This window comes from Lynx rufus, unplaced genomic scaffold (genome assembly GCF_022079265.1).
Source record: "Lynx rufus isolate CCGP_SWC_20201006 ecotype Redwood Valley unplaced genomic scaffold, mLynRuf1.p SCAF_31, whole genome shotgun sequence".
In the NCBI taxonomy this organism is placed as follows: Eukaryota; Metazoa; Chordata; class Mammalia; order Carnivora; family Felidae; genus Lynx; species Lynx rufus.
This window is the reverse complement of record NW_025814847.1, coordinates 3,516,625-3,530,937: the sequence shown is the minus strand read 5'-3', so window position 1 is coordinate 3,530,937 and position 14,313 is coordinate 3,516,625. Positions and strand designations below refer to the sequence as shown.

General features: G+C 64.4%; 1 protein-coding gene across 1 annotated transcript; it reads right to left on the bottom strand.

Annotated features, from left to right (window-relative positions):
• Window positions 1-5,128: 5,128 nt before the first annotated feature.
• Window positions 5,129-9,212, bottom strand: CRABP2 (cellular retinoic acid binding protein 2). Its single transcript, XM_047093000.1, has 4 exons — window positions 9,014-9,212; window positions 6,202-6,380; window positions 5,939-6,055; window positions 5,129-5,527 (listed from the first exon to the last, which is right to left on the bottom strand). Exons 1-4 carry the CDS (start codon window positions 9,081-9,083, stop codon window positions 5,477-5,479), a joined length of 417 nt encoding a protein of 138 aa, XP_046948956.1. The 5' UTR covers window positions 9,084-9,212; the 3' UTR covers window positions 5,129-5,476.
• Window positions 9,213-14,313: the final 5,101 nt, after the last annotated feature.

The window sequence follows — 14,313 nt, the reverse complement described above, 5'->3', positions numbered from 1 at the left end:
AAAGCTCCGAGGGACGAGAAAGGGACCAGAATGTCGTGGGAATGATGGTTCGGGAGGAGACCATGGGCTGGGGTTAAGTGGGGTCAAGCCCGTGTCACCCTGCCCCCTTCCGTGCCGCGACTGGGGCGAGGGGCTGACCCCGCCGTAGGGAGCAATTGTCAGGGCCCCGTGGGGAGCCTGGGGGGCGCCGAGGGGGCAGGGGGAGAGGGACCGGCCTCTGGGGCACCCAAGGGAGAAGGTAAGGGAGGCCCCCTGCCCCTTACAGGGCTGCCGGGAGGTCTTCCTCGAGGGGAAGGAGGCCAGGGCAGGACTGGTGAGGAAGGGGCAGGCCACCCCCCCCCCCCACCGACGTGGGGAGACCCCGGCGGCCCTGGCTGGTGGCAGGGGTGCTGCAGGCTGCCAGGTTCCTGCCGTTGCCTGGGAAGAGCCCAGCCCAGAGATCCTTATCCAGGACGGGAACAGAACTGGTTTCTCGACTGGCAGCGCCTGGGGGGCGGGCCGGGGACAGGAAGAAGCCGAGAGGTCAGGAGGGCAGCAGGCCTGCAGGAGACGCACGGGAGGGCCTGCCCCGGGGACCCCTGGCCGGCCCCGGAACGGCCTCCCCCAGCTCTGCCGGGGCCCTGCTGGTGCTGGCACACAGTCTGCATCTTAGTTCGCTTTCTCTACAGACCAAAGGGCCCCCCAGACCCCCACAGTCCTTCTACCTGCCCCCCATCTTTCCTAGGTAGGGCTGGCCCAGCCAGGGGAAATACCTGGTTGGACTCAGCTCCCCCCCCCATCTCCTACCCCCCTCCACAACACTCCAAGGCTCCCGAGGTCACTGGGGGAGGGGCAGGGGAGCCAACAGCCATGGGGGACCCGGGGAGGGGGACGCTCTTCAGAGCCTGCTCCCTTTCATCCCCCCGCCACAAAGGGCCTGGCCGCCCCAGTGCCATCCATCTTGTGCCTGTGGCCGTCCTTAGGCGGCCCTGTGTCGGGACCTGGGGTCAGAGGGCCTGACCGGCGGGCCTCTCTCCTGACTCCCGCCCCTGGGGCCCTCAATACCCTCTCCTCCCCCCTGGAGCTCAGCTCTCCTCCTGGATTCCCTCCTTCTCCAGGCTCCTCCCAGCCGCCCCCTCTCCTCACCTCCCTCAGGGTCCCCAGTCTCCAGCCCCACTTCTGGCCGCCCTCCCCTGTGGGTTCCTTCTTGTCACACGCAGGCATGGAGGTGGCTTTGGGCTCTGGGGGGCCCCGCAGGCTGTAGGCTTCCCCGTCTTGGGTCTGGCTGTGCCCCGAATCTCTTCTAGGCCTGTCCCAGCAACGCGCTCCTGTCTCTCGCACAGCGTGCGGGTGTGCGTGCGTGCATGAGTGTGTGTGCGCACCTCAGTTCCCCTAAGATGTTGGTGCAGGTCTCCCCCCCGCACCCGGCCAACCCCGGGGGAGAATCAGTCACATGTGCCCCCTCCCTGGTCTCTGCCCTCCTACCTTCTCTGGCCCTCCTCGCTCCATCACTAGCCCTCCGGTCACAGGACCAGAGGAGTTTCGGTGGCCCAGGTCCCCGTGCTGCCCCCTCCGTGCTTGAACTCTGAGAAGCCTGGACGGCAGAGAAGGTTCTGCCCACGGCGGCGTGCAGGCAGGGGATGGGGGCCCCTGTGCATTTTCTTCCAGAGGCACTGCTGAGTAATGAAGGCCCAGGTAACGGGAGGAAGAGGAGGAAGAGGGCCTTCAGGGTGGGAGGGAAGCTGGAGGGACTTTCTCACGGGCTGGGCCAGATGGGTGAGGCGGCCCCTCCCTGATCCCATCTCCTGGTCCAGGACTGTAACTTCCCTGTCACCTCAGGCTGGAGGGCGGGGAAGTGCTGGGGAAACAGAGCCAGGGGACGGGCCTCACCCTCTGGGAGCCCAGTCTCAGGGGGGACACACAGCCATTGTCCTCTGGGAGCCCCCAGTCTGATGGGGGAGACCCAGTCTCTGCCCTCCAGGAGTTCCCAGTCTGGTGGGAGAGGCCCATTCCCTTCCTTCAAGGAGCCCCTAGTCTGAGGGGGAAGACCTAGTCCCTGCCCTCCGGGAGCCCCTAGTCTGAGGGAAGGGACCCCATCCCTGTCCTCTGAGAGCCCCCAGTCTGATGGGGGAGGTCCAGTGTTGCCCTCAAGGAGTCCCTAGTCTGAGGGGAGAGACCCAAACCCTGTCCTCTGAGAGCTCCCAGTCTGATGGGGGAGGTTCGGTCCCTTCCCTCAAGGAGTCCCTAGTCTGAGGGGAGAGACCCAAACCCTGTCCTCTGAGAGCCCCCAGTCTGAGGGTGGAGACCCAGTCCCTGCCTTCTGGCGTCTTGGGAAACAGAAACATGCCTCTAGTGTCTGCTCTTCTCAGCAGCTTGATTCCAGAAAGAGACAAACTGGGCAGCAAAGCAAGAACCTATGCTCCAGCCACAAAGGCCTGCGGAGGGGAAGCAGAAAGGAGATGAAGCCGGGCCTCGGGTTGAGGAGTTACGGTGCTTCTGGATTAAAACAAAGCAACTGGCATCCAGAAAGCCTAGGTTCACCTCTCCATTTCTGAAAACAGAACCACCAGCCCCCAGGACCGAAGCCAGAGAGCCGTTCTGGGCACTCTGCCTTTTCTAACCCCTGGTCCCCTGACTCGTGCATCACGGGGTCTCTACCCTCTGCCCCAGCGTCTCCCCAGCCTCCTGCCCCCCCCACCTCAACCCCCGCTTGTCTCTGCTCCGTCTTTGCGTGGCAGCCAGAGGGATGCCACCCCCTTAGGTGGCTCATCAGTGGCTCATCACTGCTCTTGGAATCAAAGAAGAAATATTTACTGTGGCCTCGGGCCCCTCAGGTTCTGCCCGTCCCGGCCCCCGAAGGCCCCCAGCTGGCCTGCACTCCAGTCCCCAGGCCCAGGGCAGCCCCAGACTGTCCCCAGGGCCTTCCCCTGCGATTCTCCCTGCCTAGAGTACCCTCCCGTCTGCTTCACCCCACTGCGTTCTCCGTCCTCCAGAGCACCTGCGCCCCCAGCACCTCTGCCCGCCCCCAGGGTAAATGAGGCCTCCTGTGGTGCTCTCCCCCTCTGCCCCCCTTTCCTTCAAGCACCTACACGGTTACGTGGTCTGTGCTTATGAGTTGACCGGTGCGTTTATGTCTTTAATCTTCTGGTTCCCCGCTACAGGTCTGTTCCCTCCCGCAGGCCCCACGAGGGCAGCCATCTTGTCCATTGGATTCATTTCCAAGTTCCCAGCACCCAGCAGGGTGCCCGGCTCCCGGGAGGCTCTCAGGAAACAGTAGGCGGATGTGGACACGAAAAAGGGCCCACCACTGCCCCCACTCCCCACTCAGGGGCCTGGGCTGCCCCAGGACTCTGGACATCGTGTCCCCACTCCGCGGCCCTGACCTTCTGCTCTCAGCTGCAGCACGTGGCCTCTCGTGGGGCAGGAGCTGGAGGCCCTGGCCCCAGGGCACCCCAGTCTTTCAGGGAGTGGAGGCTCACCTGCCACACACAGGCTGTGAAGCGTGACCGCTGGCTGTCAGCACTGCTGGGGGAGGGGCCGCTGCCACCGAGAAGCCAAGCTCTGGAGAAGCGCTGGACGCCCGTGGGCCAGAGGGCGCCTGCGGTGCAGGTGCAGGGGGGGAGCACACGCAGGAGGGGGTAGGGGCCACGTCTTAAATGGCCTCTGATGCCAGTCTGGACTGTATTCTGGACAAAAAGAGGGGCTGCAGCTGATGGGAGTTTTATTTTGTTTTATGGATTTTTGAACAAGGCACTGATATGATACAGCTCATTTATTGAAGAGCCCCCTCTCTCGCCCCCGGCAGCATTTTGGAGGGTGGGTCAGAGAGGTGGGACCCTCGTTTCCTGAGGGCTTACTATTGCTAGGTGCTATGTACATGCCTTTGTGAGGTGGACGTTGTACATAATTGCTATGTTATAGATTAGAAATCTGCAACCCTCCTCATAGGAAAGCGCTCCTTCCCATCCCAGGGGCTCTGGGGGGCTTGTCACACCGGCCCACCTGTCCCGTGGCCATGGCAGGGCACGAGGTCCAGGCCCCTTGCCCTGCCAATAGCCAGTGGGCCGAGGGACAGTCATGCGATCCGGCAGAATCGAACCCTTTCTGGGATGAAGATACGGACCCTGGGAGAGAGTCCTTCTTTTGGGGGACCCCAAGCTGTGACCATGTAAGCACGGGGCATCTGAAGACCATTTTCCATGATGGAGGGGAAACTTCTACGTGACAGGATTGAGCGTGGCCAGAGCACAAAGGAAACGGAGAGGACAGGATGGGGGCAGCGGGGGAAGAGGCTGGTGACCTTGCCTGGATTTGGCTGGACCCCACTGAAACTTCCCCGCACGTAAGTCATTGGATTATAGATCTAAGGCTCAAAGAAACAAAGCAACTCGCTTGAGGTCACGTAAGCATAAGCAGCCAGTGACAGAGCAGACCCCACGACGCCCTGACGGTGAAGAGCGGGGCAGGCCAGGTTGAAGGTGCTGTTGCCTAAACAGCTGAGCCCTGAGCCGGTCTGGTGGGGGGCCTTGGCCTGCGGGAGGGGGGGCGGGCACTTGAGAGGTCACCATGGAACTTAGGAGGACGCGGTAGAGCCTGGACCCGAGAGTGGAGGTGTGGGAAGGGGCGTGGGGGCCGGCAGGGGGGGTGTGCAGGTCTCAGGGCTGAGATAGTGGAGTCCCATCAGGGGGAGCCCCGGGCAGGAGCGAGGTCGGCCTGTGGGCATCGGTGAGCTCATCTGGAACCATGTGGGAGGCCAAGGCCAGGCCTGGGGTGGCCCAGATTGGAGCTGGAGGAGAGGAGGAACAGTTGGAGGAGGAAGCTGTGTCACCATCATGGAAAAGTGGGAGTCAGCTCCTGCGGGGGCGGGGGGTGGGGTGGGTGTGGGAGTGCCCCTGCTGAGAGGACTGGAGGAGGAGGCTGGAAGAGGGGAGGGGTGGAGGGGGCGGTGGGCGGAGGGAGGGAGGGACGAGGGGAAGGCCCATCCCTCCTCTCATCCTGCTGCTTGAACACCTGCCTCCCACACTGCATTTCAGAGGCAAAGTGGAACTCAGGCGACTCATCTGTCCCCTTCCCAAGGAGCCAGAGACGGGTTGTATTTTTCAAAACATTTTAATAAAATTAACCAATAAATATTCTACACTGTGTAGGCTACCGGGACAAAGAGTGGAAACCAGAGGGCCGTCTTTCCCACTGGGGCCCTCAGGTCCCCTCACAGAGAGAGGGGCTGTGCTCTGGGCTGGTTTGGGGCTGGGACTGCTGGCTGGGGAAGGGGAGTGATTCTGGACCGGGTGATCAGGGTTCTTACCATCCATCCCTCTTTGTTGGGGGAGCGGAGGAAGGGGAGGCCCCAAAAAGCAGAGCCCCGCTGGAGGCGTCCCAGCATCCCCGGGAGTGAGCGGGGTGAGGGGAGAGCTAGCCTAGAAGGAAGGGGGAAGGGCAGTGGGGCAGGGAGCAGGGGCTGGGGGGCGGCTCTGGAAGCCCTTGGACCGTCGGCCGCTCACTCTCGGACATAGACCCTGGTGCACACGATATCATCCGCCGTCATGGTCTAAAAGGACGGAAGTCAGAAGTCATCGTTAACCTGGAAGGCCCCTGGTCCTGCTTCTAGATTCAGAATGGACAGGCAGGGGCTGGCCCCCAAAATGCCCTGGTGTCACGGGAGGGAGGACGGCATAGACCCCCCGGGGCTGTGTCCCACGTACTCCTCCCCAAGCTGTGAGGACGGATTGCCCAGATGCCACCCTGCCGCCTCAGCCCACATGGCTTGCTCCACACGGGACACCATTGCACGGCCACAGGGCAGCAGCCTGTGGGACAGGGACAGCTTAGTCCTTCCCCAGCAGCGCCATCAGGAGGTGGGGAGGCCAGCTATGGTCGGTCTTGAACCTCCAGCGCCCTGCAGCGTCCCAGAAAAGCCCGAAGGTGGCACCGGGCTTGTGCTCAGCTGGGAGCAGCTTACCAGGACCAGCTCCCCGTCGTTGGTCAGCTCCCTGGTCCACGAGGTCTTGGGACCCTCTCCCTTCAAAAGCCTCTGCTCGCAGACCATTTTGTTCTCACTCTCCCATTTCACCAGGCTCTGCAGGAGAGAGGCCAGGTGGGCTGGGCCCGCAGCAGGGTGGGTGCCGCGAGAGGGATTTGCTCCCCTGGAAGGATCCCAGAATACTCCGGAAAACGGCACGTGGTGAGGCAGGGCAGTGGAGGCCATGACCCCGAGGGACTCACCTTGCAGGGTCTCCCGTCCACCGTCTGCTCCTCGAACTCCTCTCCGATCTTGAAGTTGATCTCCGTGGTGCGCACTGTGGTGGAGGTTTTGATGTAGAAAGCGTCTCCCTCTTGCTTGATCTCCACCGCCGGCTTGGATGCCGCCGCCACGGCGATCTTCCTCAGCATCACGTTCACCCCTGCAGGGAGGTGCAGGCGCCCTCACTTCGGCCCAGTTCGCCTCACTTGCCGCCCTCGGTCCGCCCTGCTCGACACCCTCCGCTGGGGTGGACTCCGCAGAGTCACCGTCTTCACCCCTGCCCAAGGGCAGACCAGACCCGTCTTCACCCCTGCCCAAGGGCAGGCCAGACCCGGGATCCCCAGCCAGGCCCCGCCACTCCCATCCAGGAAGTAGGGGCCACTTTCCTTCCTGCCGGACCCACCTCCCCTGTCTGGCGCTGGGTTGGCCTTCATGTGCCCAATCTCTGTCCCTCCCCAAAGTGAGGAGCGGGCACTATCAGTGGGTGACGAGGAGGGGGGCGGCTGGTCCCCTCTTACAAATGGCCTGGGGAAGCCAGGGATTCTGCAGTGAGATCCACTCGGCCCTGACATCCACGTGGCTCGGCCTCTCTGGCAGGCCAGGTGACTCTGGGCAGGTGACGGAACCTTTCTGGGCCTCGGGTTCCTCAAGCAGAAAGTGGAGCCCACAGCACGGGTGACGTGTGCAGGACTTAGCGCACGCAGCACTGGGTACACCTTCCAGCTTTCAGGAAACAGGAGCTCTTATTATTTTTACTGAGAAAAGGAAGTCGAAGGAAAAGCCAGAGCTCACCTGCCCTCCTGGCTCCTCTCCCCTCGTGGGACGGAAAGGGACACTGCCCCCCCTCCCCCCCATATGTTCCTTACTCTAGGATCGTCCTGACCTCAGTGGTCAGGTCTTCTCGTTCAGCCTCTGTGGACCCAGAGTCCCTGTGCCTGCCCCCCACATCCTTCCCCACACTGGACCCCTTCTCTTTGCTCCCCAGTCTCTGAGAAGGATGGCGAAGCCAGGAGACAGCATCTGTCCCAGGAAGAAAAGCAGGCAGGGAGGCCTACCTGGCAGGGGCGTGTCTGAGCATCACCCCGCTTCCCCTGCTGGGCGCCCCCACCCTGACCTGGAGCAGAGACCTTCAGGGAAGCAAGGGGTGGGGATCGGGGCGGGGGGGGGCAAGCAGGGAACCCGGGCTCCCTGGCCCCCCTGCAGACCTGGGTTCCTACAGAAACAAATCCTCTTTTCCCTCGGCACCAAAGCAGACCTGCTCTGTTCCAGAAAGGGACAGGGAGAGTGGATGGACTCCCCCAGGGGTCCCAGGAGCTCCCTTCTCGGCTGTTGGGAGAAATGACCGAGGTCCCCGGGCCCGGTCACCTTGGTAGAGGAGGCCCATCCCACCCTGTCTCCACCGTGTTGCCCCCTGAAAGTCCAGCTCACCGTCTGACAACCATCTTCCCCGTTACAGGAACAGAATCTGCTCACGCAGCCCGCCTACCATAGTGGATGGGACACGTATCCCCCAACACCACCTGGGCATGCCTCACCAGGAAAGGGATCCTTGACTGGGGCAGAGGGGGCAGGGAGGGGCCGAGGTTCCTGCAGAGGCAAGGCTGGGCGAGGCCGGGCTCGCAGGAGACCCCGCTCCAGCCAGGGCTGTTTGTCTAACGGGTCTGTTTTCAATCTGCCCCCAGCAGGGCCTGAGGAGGGCACGTGGCTCTGAGAGACCCTGCAGGGAGGACAAACAGACCACAGACAGACAGACCACAGGGTTGGGCTTGGGCTCTTAGTCTCCAGCTGGGCCTGTGGGTGTGTGCCCGGCCACCTCGGGCCTCATCCACTGGGGACAGGGGCCAGAATCCAGACAAGGGGAGGGAACGCATCTAGGCTTTCTGAAGGGAGAGTCTTCATTTTGGTTTTTAGTTTCAGCAAGGGCAGAGTGGGGAAGAAAGGAGACATGCCTCGAAGGAGTGCTGGGGTTAGGGGGCAAGAGCTAATGGCCAGGCGTGATGGAAACAGCGTTCCAGACTCTTCGGAGGTCCAGACTCACCCACACACAAGTGCCCCCCCACTCCCCCTGCCCAACCGGGGTCACTGTGTTCAGTCTAGAAATGGATGGCATGCTTGCCCGTAGGCCGCAGGGCTCCCAGGTGGCGGCTTCCCAAATGTTCCCCTTCCCAGAGCCCCCTCCCAGCAGCCTGGGCTGGGGAAGCTCCCCACACACCTCAGGGCACCCAGGAGTTGGGAAACGCACTGAGACTAGCCTCCACTCCCCCCACCTTTAACCCACACACCCCGCAGGGCTGCTGGGGGGGGGGTCTCAGGGGAGGGAGGGAGAAGAGAGCCCGCAGTTTTTCGGGAATGGGGGGCTGGGGTTTCACACGAAGCCATTTGTTGAAATCTAAGAAAGTGATAATTATGCAGAGACTTGGGCCTCTGGAGCTGCCCGCCTAGGAAAGCATTAGTCTCACGGATGGAGGGCGGGGGCGCAGAGTGGGACGCGCTGAACCGGGAGGCCGTGTGGGGACTGGGCTACTGGCCGCCGCGGGGGGCCAGGGGCGAAGAGGCGGCAAGGTCTCGGAGGGGCTCCCCTGCCCCACCCCCGGGGACACCGACCTCGTGCTTTCTACTCGATCCACAGGCTGCTCGCTCAGGACCTTTAGGTCCCGGCCCCGAGCCCCCCGACCCAGGCGCTGGGCCCCCTTGCTCGGGGACGCTGACGCCCAACCTCCCCCGCCCGGATCGCCGCCCTCCTTTCTTTCCCGTGCCCACCTCGAGGCCCCGGGCGCCCGAAAATCTCCTTACCCAGCACTTTGAGCAAATCCTCGAAGTTTTCCGATCGGATGATCTTCCAGCTGCCGGAGAAGTTGGGCATGATGCTTTGGTCGGAGCACTGGACGCCGAGTCTTTTCGTCAAGAGAGATGTCGCCGTCGCCGGAGCCAGGACACGTCCCAGGACAACCCCGGAGCTGGCTTGGGCTCCCGCGGCGGGCAGCTTTTATACCCTGCGCCGGGCCCGCCCCTGCCCGAGAGAGAGAGAGAGAGAGAGAGAGAGAGAGAGAGAGAGAGAGAGATGGCTCCGCCTGCCGCCCCGCCCCCCACCCCACCTGGGGGGCCCTGAGCCCCGGCTCCCCGGCCTCTGGATCTGGCCCGGGGGCGGGTGCAGGGCTCGCCGGCCCGAGACAGCTGGTTCCCGCGCCAGGGGTGTCTGGGGAGGCGACAAGGGCCGAGAGCTCGGCTTGGGCTCTCAGCCGGGAGGAGGGGGCGCCAGGCACCCAGGTCTCACGTCCTGCAGCGCGAGCCCCAGGGTCACGTCTCGCTCGGTCCCCACCTGACTCGGTGCGCTCGGCCCCTTGGCGCCCGGCACCCGCGGCGGCACTACCAGAGGGCGAACCCCGCTCCGAGCCGGAGCTGCGGAAGACGAGGCGGCGGGGCTCGGCTCCACGGGGGCCCAATCGGGTCCGGGGCGGCCGCCCCGAGCTCAGAGACCTGCGGGGGAGGCCAGGGGCTGCGGGGCCGGGCACCCGAATGAGGCAACGGCGCCCCCTGCTGGAGCGGCTGCAGGGGGCGGGGAGGGGCGCGGGTGCAGGGCGCTGGGAGGGGCGCCCCCCGCCCCCCCCCCTCCAGGCCGGTCTCCCCAGAGTTTAGGGCTGCGGCAGTGCCGGGGGCCTCTGGGGACCCTGGAAGCTGGCGCGGGGGAGACTCCCACCTCTTCAGGGGTTGGGCGGGCATCGAAGGGTTAAGCAGGAGCCGCGGGCGCGAGTCTGGGGAGGGCAGAGGTCACAGCCAATCACTTGACACGAGCTCTTTATTAAGGCGGTTTCTCCGTCTCCCGGCTCCCCGGACCCCCAGGGGATCGCAGCCGGCGGCGGGGAGGGGAGGCGGGGACCGAGGCGCGGAGCCCCGGCGCGCCACGCTGCCACCCAGGTTGGAGGGCGACTGGGTGCCCCGGGAAGGGGGTGGAGCGGGGTCTCAGGTGTCACAGTCGTGCGCAGTCCAAAGGGCGGAAGGAGAGGCCGCGCCCCCCCCCCCCCCCCCCCGCCAGCAGCTTCGGAGCGGAACATCAAAGGAGGGGGCCGGGCCGGCTCCCCGCGGAGACCCCTGCGGGGCGGGCTGGGGGGGCCTGACCCAAATGGAGGTCCGGCCGGGAGCCCCGAGGCCGCCAACGGTAGAGCCGCGGAGGCGGACGGGCCCGGCGGGCGCCCAGGACTGCGGCCCGCTTCCCTTGGCGAAAGCGCGCACGTGGCCCCGCTGCCCGCCGCGCGCCGCACCCAGGCCCCGCTCCAGGCCCCTCGCGAGGAGAAGCCCCACATCTGGTCCCAGCGCTGGCCCCTCCCTGCCAGCGTGTCCGTGGGAGGGGCAGAGGACAGGCTCACTGGGACTCGGAACCCTTCTTCTTAGAGCCTTGGACCGGCCAAGAGGGTTGGGGGCCTTGGCTGGGGAGGAGGCCGGCGGAACAGAGCCCAGGAGAGGGGCTGGGGAGCTTCACGGAAGCCTGGACAAGTGCTGGGGCTCCCTCCGTGCTGTGAAGAGGGGAATCCCTGAAAAATGCCTGTGTGCAGACAGTGCAGCAGCCGGGGTGCCTCTGAACTGAAGGGATGGATGGCGGCGGGACTGCCCTGCTTAAGGGAGGGAGCTGCGTGCTTCAGCCGGGCTTTAGGGGTCCCGGGCTTGTGTGGGAGGGCTTCTCTGGGGGTGGGGGGTGGCCTGGGCTTCTGCAGTAAGAGGGCAGCAGGTCGGAGCTCTTGGAGGAAGGACAGACAAAAGCAGAGGTGGTGGAGGGGAGGGGTGGGGGGGATGCCTGGGGCCTGGGGTTGGACGCCCGGCTGTGCTCCTCCCCCCACCCACTGGCGCTGCTGTAGGTAAAGGGAGGGGGACTCGGTTCTGACAGTAAAATCAGGCTCCTGGCCAAAGGGATGAGGAGAGGCCTGGGGGAGGGAACAGGGCAGGAACCCATGCACCTCCCCCCCCCCCCCCCCCCCGCCGGCTCCCACGCCCAAGTCTTGGTCTTGACCCGGGTCGCCACGACCACCTCCTCTCCACACCAGCCCTCTGAGGCCCCTGCCAGAGTCCAGTCCCCGGCTCCGTGGGCATCTTTTCTGCTGTACGTGAGAAGGGCCGGTGCAGGCCGGCTCCCCCACGGGCCTGGTGACTAAGGATGTTAAAACGTCACCCAAAAGATGGTCAGCAGGAGGCTGGACCGACAGGAGCACAGAGGAGGGATGTGGTCTGACTGAGGATCCTGGCGAGCTTGGAAGGGGGCTCTCTGGGGTGGGCGCAGGGAGGCCTGGGCCCATACACCTCCCTTCACTTCCTCACCCCAACCCCCCCACCCCTTGGCCAGGCAGCCAGAAGTTCCAAAGAGACAGAAGTAAGACAAAGGGAAGTCGGGCTGGGAAGGGAATTTTTTCCAGATGTGAGTGTTTGTGGTTTGGCAGCTCTGAGCCTGAGCTCCGGCCCCCGGCACCCCAACCCTGGCTGAGGGGGTGGGTGTGGGGTCTGAGAAGCTAGGCCGGCGGTCCCAGCCCCCAGCAGCCCTGTGAGCCCACGGGCAGCGTGCTGGCGGACGGGCAAGTGGAGGGGGCTCCGGGGAAGATGCAGGGGAAGGGGCTTAGGGGGCACTGTGAATGGGACAAGAGGACTGGGGGTTGGGAAAGGGGGGGCTACCAGTGGGGGATGGGGAGCCCAGGGGCTAGGCTTGGAACCGGGCAGCGGGGAGGAGCTTAACCCCCACCCCACCGTCAGTCACTCAGTCACAAACAACTGGCTTTAATTTCCCTCCAGGATCAATAAGGAGAAGGAATTTCCCTAGTGTTGCTGGCCTTTTCATTATGACCAAACCTGATGCAGATCTGCCCCGGGGGGTAGGGGGGGGGTAGGAGGGGGAGTGCGCAACCCAATCTCCCTTTCTAGCTTTCTAGGAGCCTTGGTCCTACCCCTGTTGGGGGCTCCCCCAGGAATTTGGAGACTCAGGGAGGGGGCGCAAAGTTGATGAGAAAAGCTAGAACGGCGGAGGCAGAATGGGGGTGGGGTGGGGAGGAAACTGCGCTAACAGTTAGGAAAGGAACGTTCTGGGGCTTTGTTCCCGTTGCTCGGTGGCTGAGAGGAAAGTGGCTGGTTTTGCAGCGGAAGGAATGGAGGCTGGCGCGCTCCTGGCTGGGTGGAGGGGCGTGAGCACGAGTGGATGTAGATGTGTGCCCTACGGGGGGGGGGGAACGGGTCTGGGGGCTTGGGAAGAGGAGCTGCCCCTCCCCCCCTCCATCGCTTCGGTGAGGATGGGGCTGGAGGGACCAGCAGCCCAGCTGGGGTTGGAAAGAGTGGGAGAGTCACGAATCCCACCCCCCTCCCGCCCAGTCATGAACCCCTTCCCCTCCCCGACCTACTGGGACCGGAGAAGATTCTCTGGCCAAACTCAGCACTTGTATATGAGCCTCACCCTGAGCAGTGTTATTACATCTGCTGGGTCAGAGAGTTTGTTGGCTGGGAGTCCTGTAGAAATTAAACCCAGGTGAGGCTAGACACTGGGTCTCTGCCACTCGGTGTAGGGGCAGCAGGGCAGGGCGGGGGGGGGGGGGGTGTCTGAGAGTAGGATAAAAGAGCCAGGAGTGGCCGGGGAAGGACAGTGGTGTCCCCTGGGTCCCCAGGCCGTCAGCATTCCACATGGGGCAGTGTGAACTCAAGCCTCCTGCCCCCTGGTCTGGTCTGACCCCTCAGGACCGAGGGGAATGTTCCATTCTTGTCTGTCTCCCTGGGTTCAGGGACCCAGCCCTTTGCAAGGCTTTGGTAAGGCCTGGCTCCGACTCTCCCCACATCAGATTGCTGTTGTAGCAGGACGCACGGAGGTTAGACTGGAAAAGAGCTTCCAGTGAGCCGAGGTGCCGTCTGGGGGACAGGGCCAGAGACCTGGAAAGCAGGCGACTCACCTCCCTGCAAACCAGGGAAAGGGCGGCAGAGAATCCCGAGTGACCTGAAGAAAGGGGCAGCTGGACTCAGAGGGGATGACAGTGACCTCCAGGGCAGGTGCGGCCCGGCAGGGTCAGACGGGGTGAGGGGGGGCGGGGGCTGCCCGAGTCAGAAGTCAGTCAGAGCGGCGAGGGTCTGCGCCCCGGCGCCCAGGCGGCTCCTCTGTTGTTTTTGGCTCTGGTGCCTGGTTCCCAGCTGCCAACGCTCTCCCCAGGGCTGGGCCGGGCCCCGAGCGGGGCAGGCAAGAGGGAGGAGGTGGGGATGCCCTGGCTGAGGACGTGTCCAGACCGAATCTTGTCCCCCGAGAGAGGCCCCTGGCTCAGCTGGCCTCCGGTCACACTGTTCTCGCTCCCTGACCCCGGGATCTTTGCTTCTCTGTCCCTCTGCCTTTGTTCCAGACTGGTGCTTCCTGCTGGTCTGGCATAGGGCATCACCTCTCTCCCCACCTAGGCCGCTGCCCATTCTTGCCTGCTGCGGTCGGCGACAGGCACCGAAGTCGGGCTCCCCTTACTCTGGTCTTCCTGCTTCTTGGAGAACCTCCAGCGTCAAGTCAGGGATCCAGCGTGGCTGGCACTGTTGATGGCAACTGCCAGCATCTGAAGCTGCACAGGCCTGGGCCTGACTCTGGCCAGCTGTGCCCCTCCCGCCCCCCCCCCCCCGCCCCGTTTCCCCTCCGGAAGGAGCCCCTCCCCCTCCCAGGGCAGCACTACTGGAGGGAGAAGTCAGGCGGCACCAGCACCGTGACCCGCAGTTAAACTCCTCTTGGCTCTTATGGGCCAGTGACTGGGGCTGGACCCCTCTGCCACTCCCACCCTGTGCTGGGCACCGGCCCCTTAACCCCTGGCAGCCCAGGGCAGGAAGGGAAGCCGGAGCAGAGACAAGTGCGGCAGTAGGCAGACGGCGGTCTTGCACAGGACTGGCTCTGGGGACCCATCTCCCAGATGCCTCCTCTCCCGCTCTCTGAGGACGGGGAAACTGAAGAAGAGCCAGAGGTCCCGGGAATCCCTCTCCCTGTTGAGGTGATCAGGAGTTTCGGGAAGAAGAAGGAAATCTGCAGGGCTGCACGCGGGGTGGGTGCTCTCTTCCTGCTCTGGCCTGGGCTGCAGAGGGTGGGCACTGGGCCAGAGAGGCAGACTCTGGGA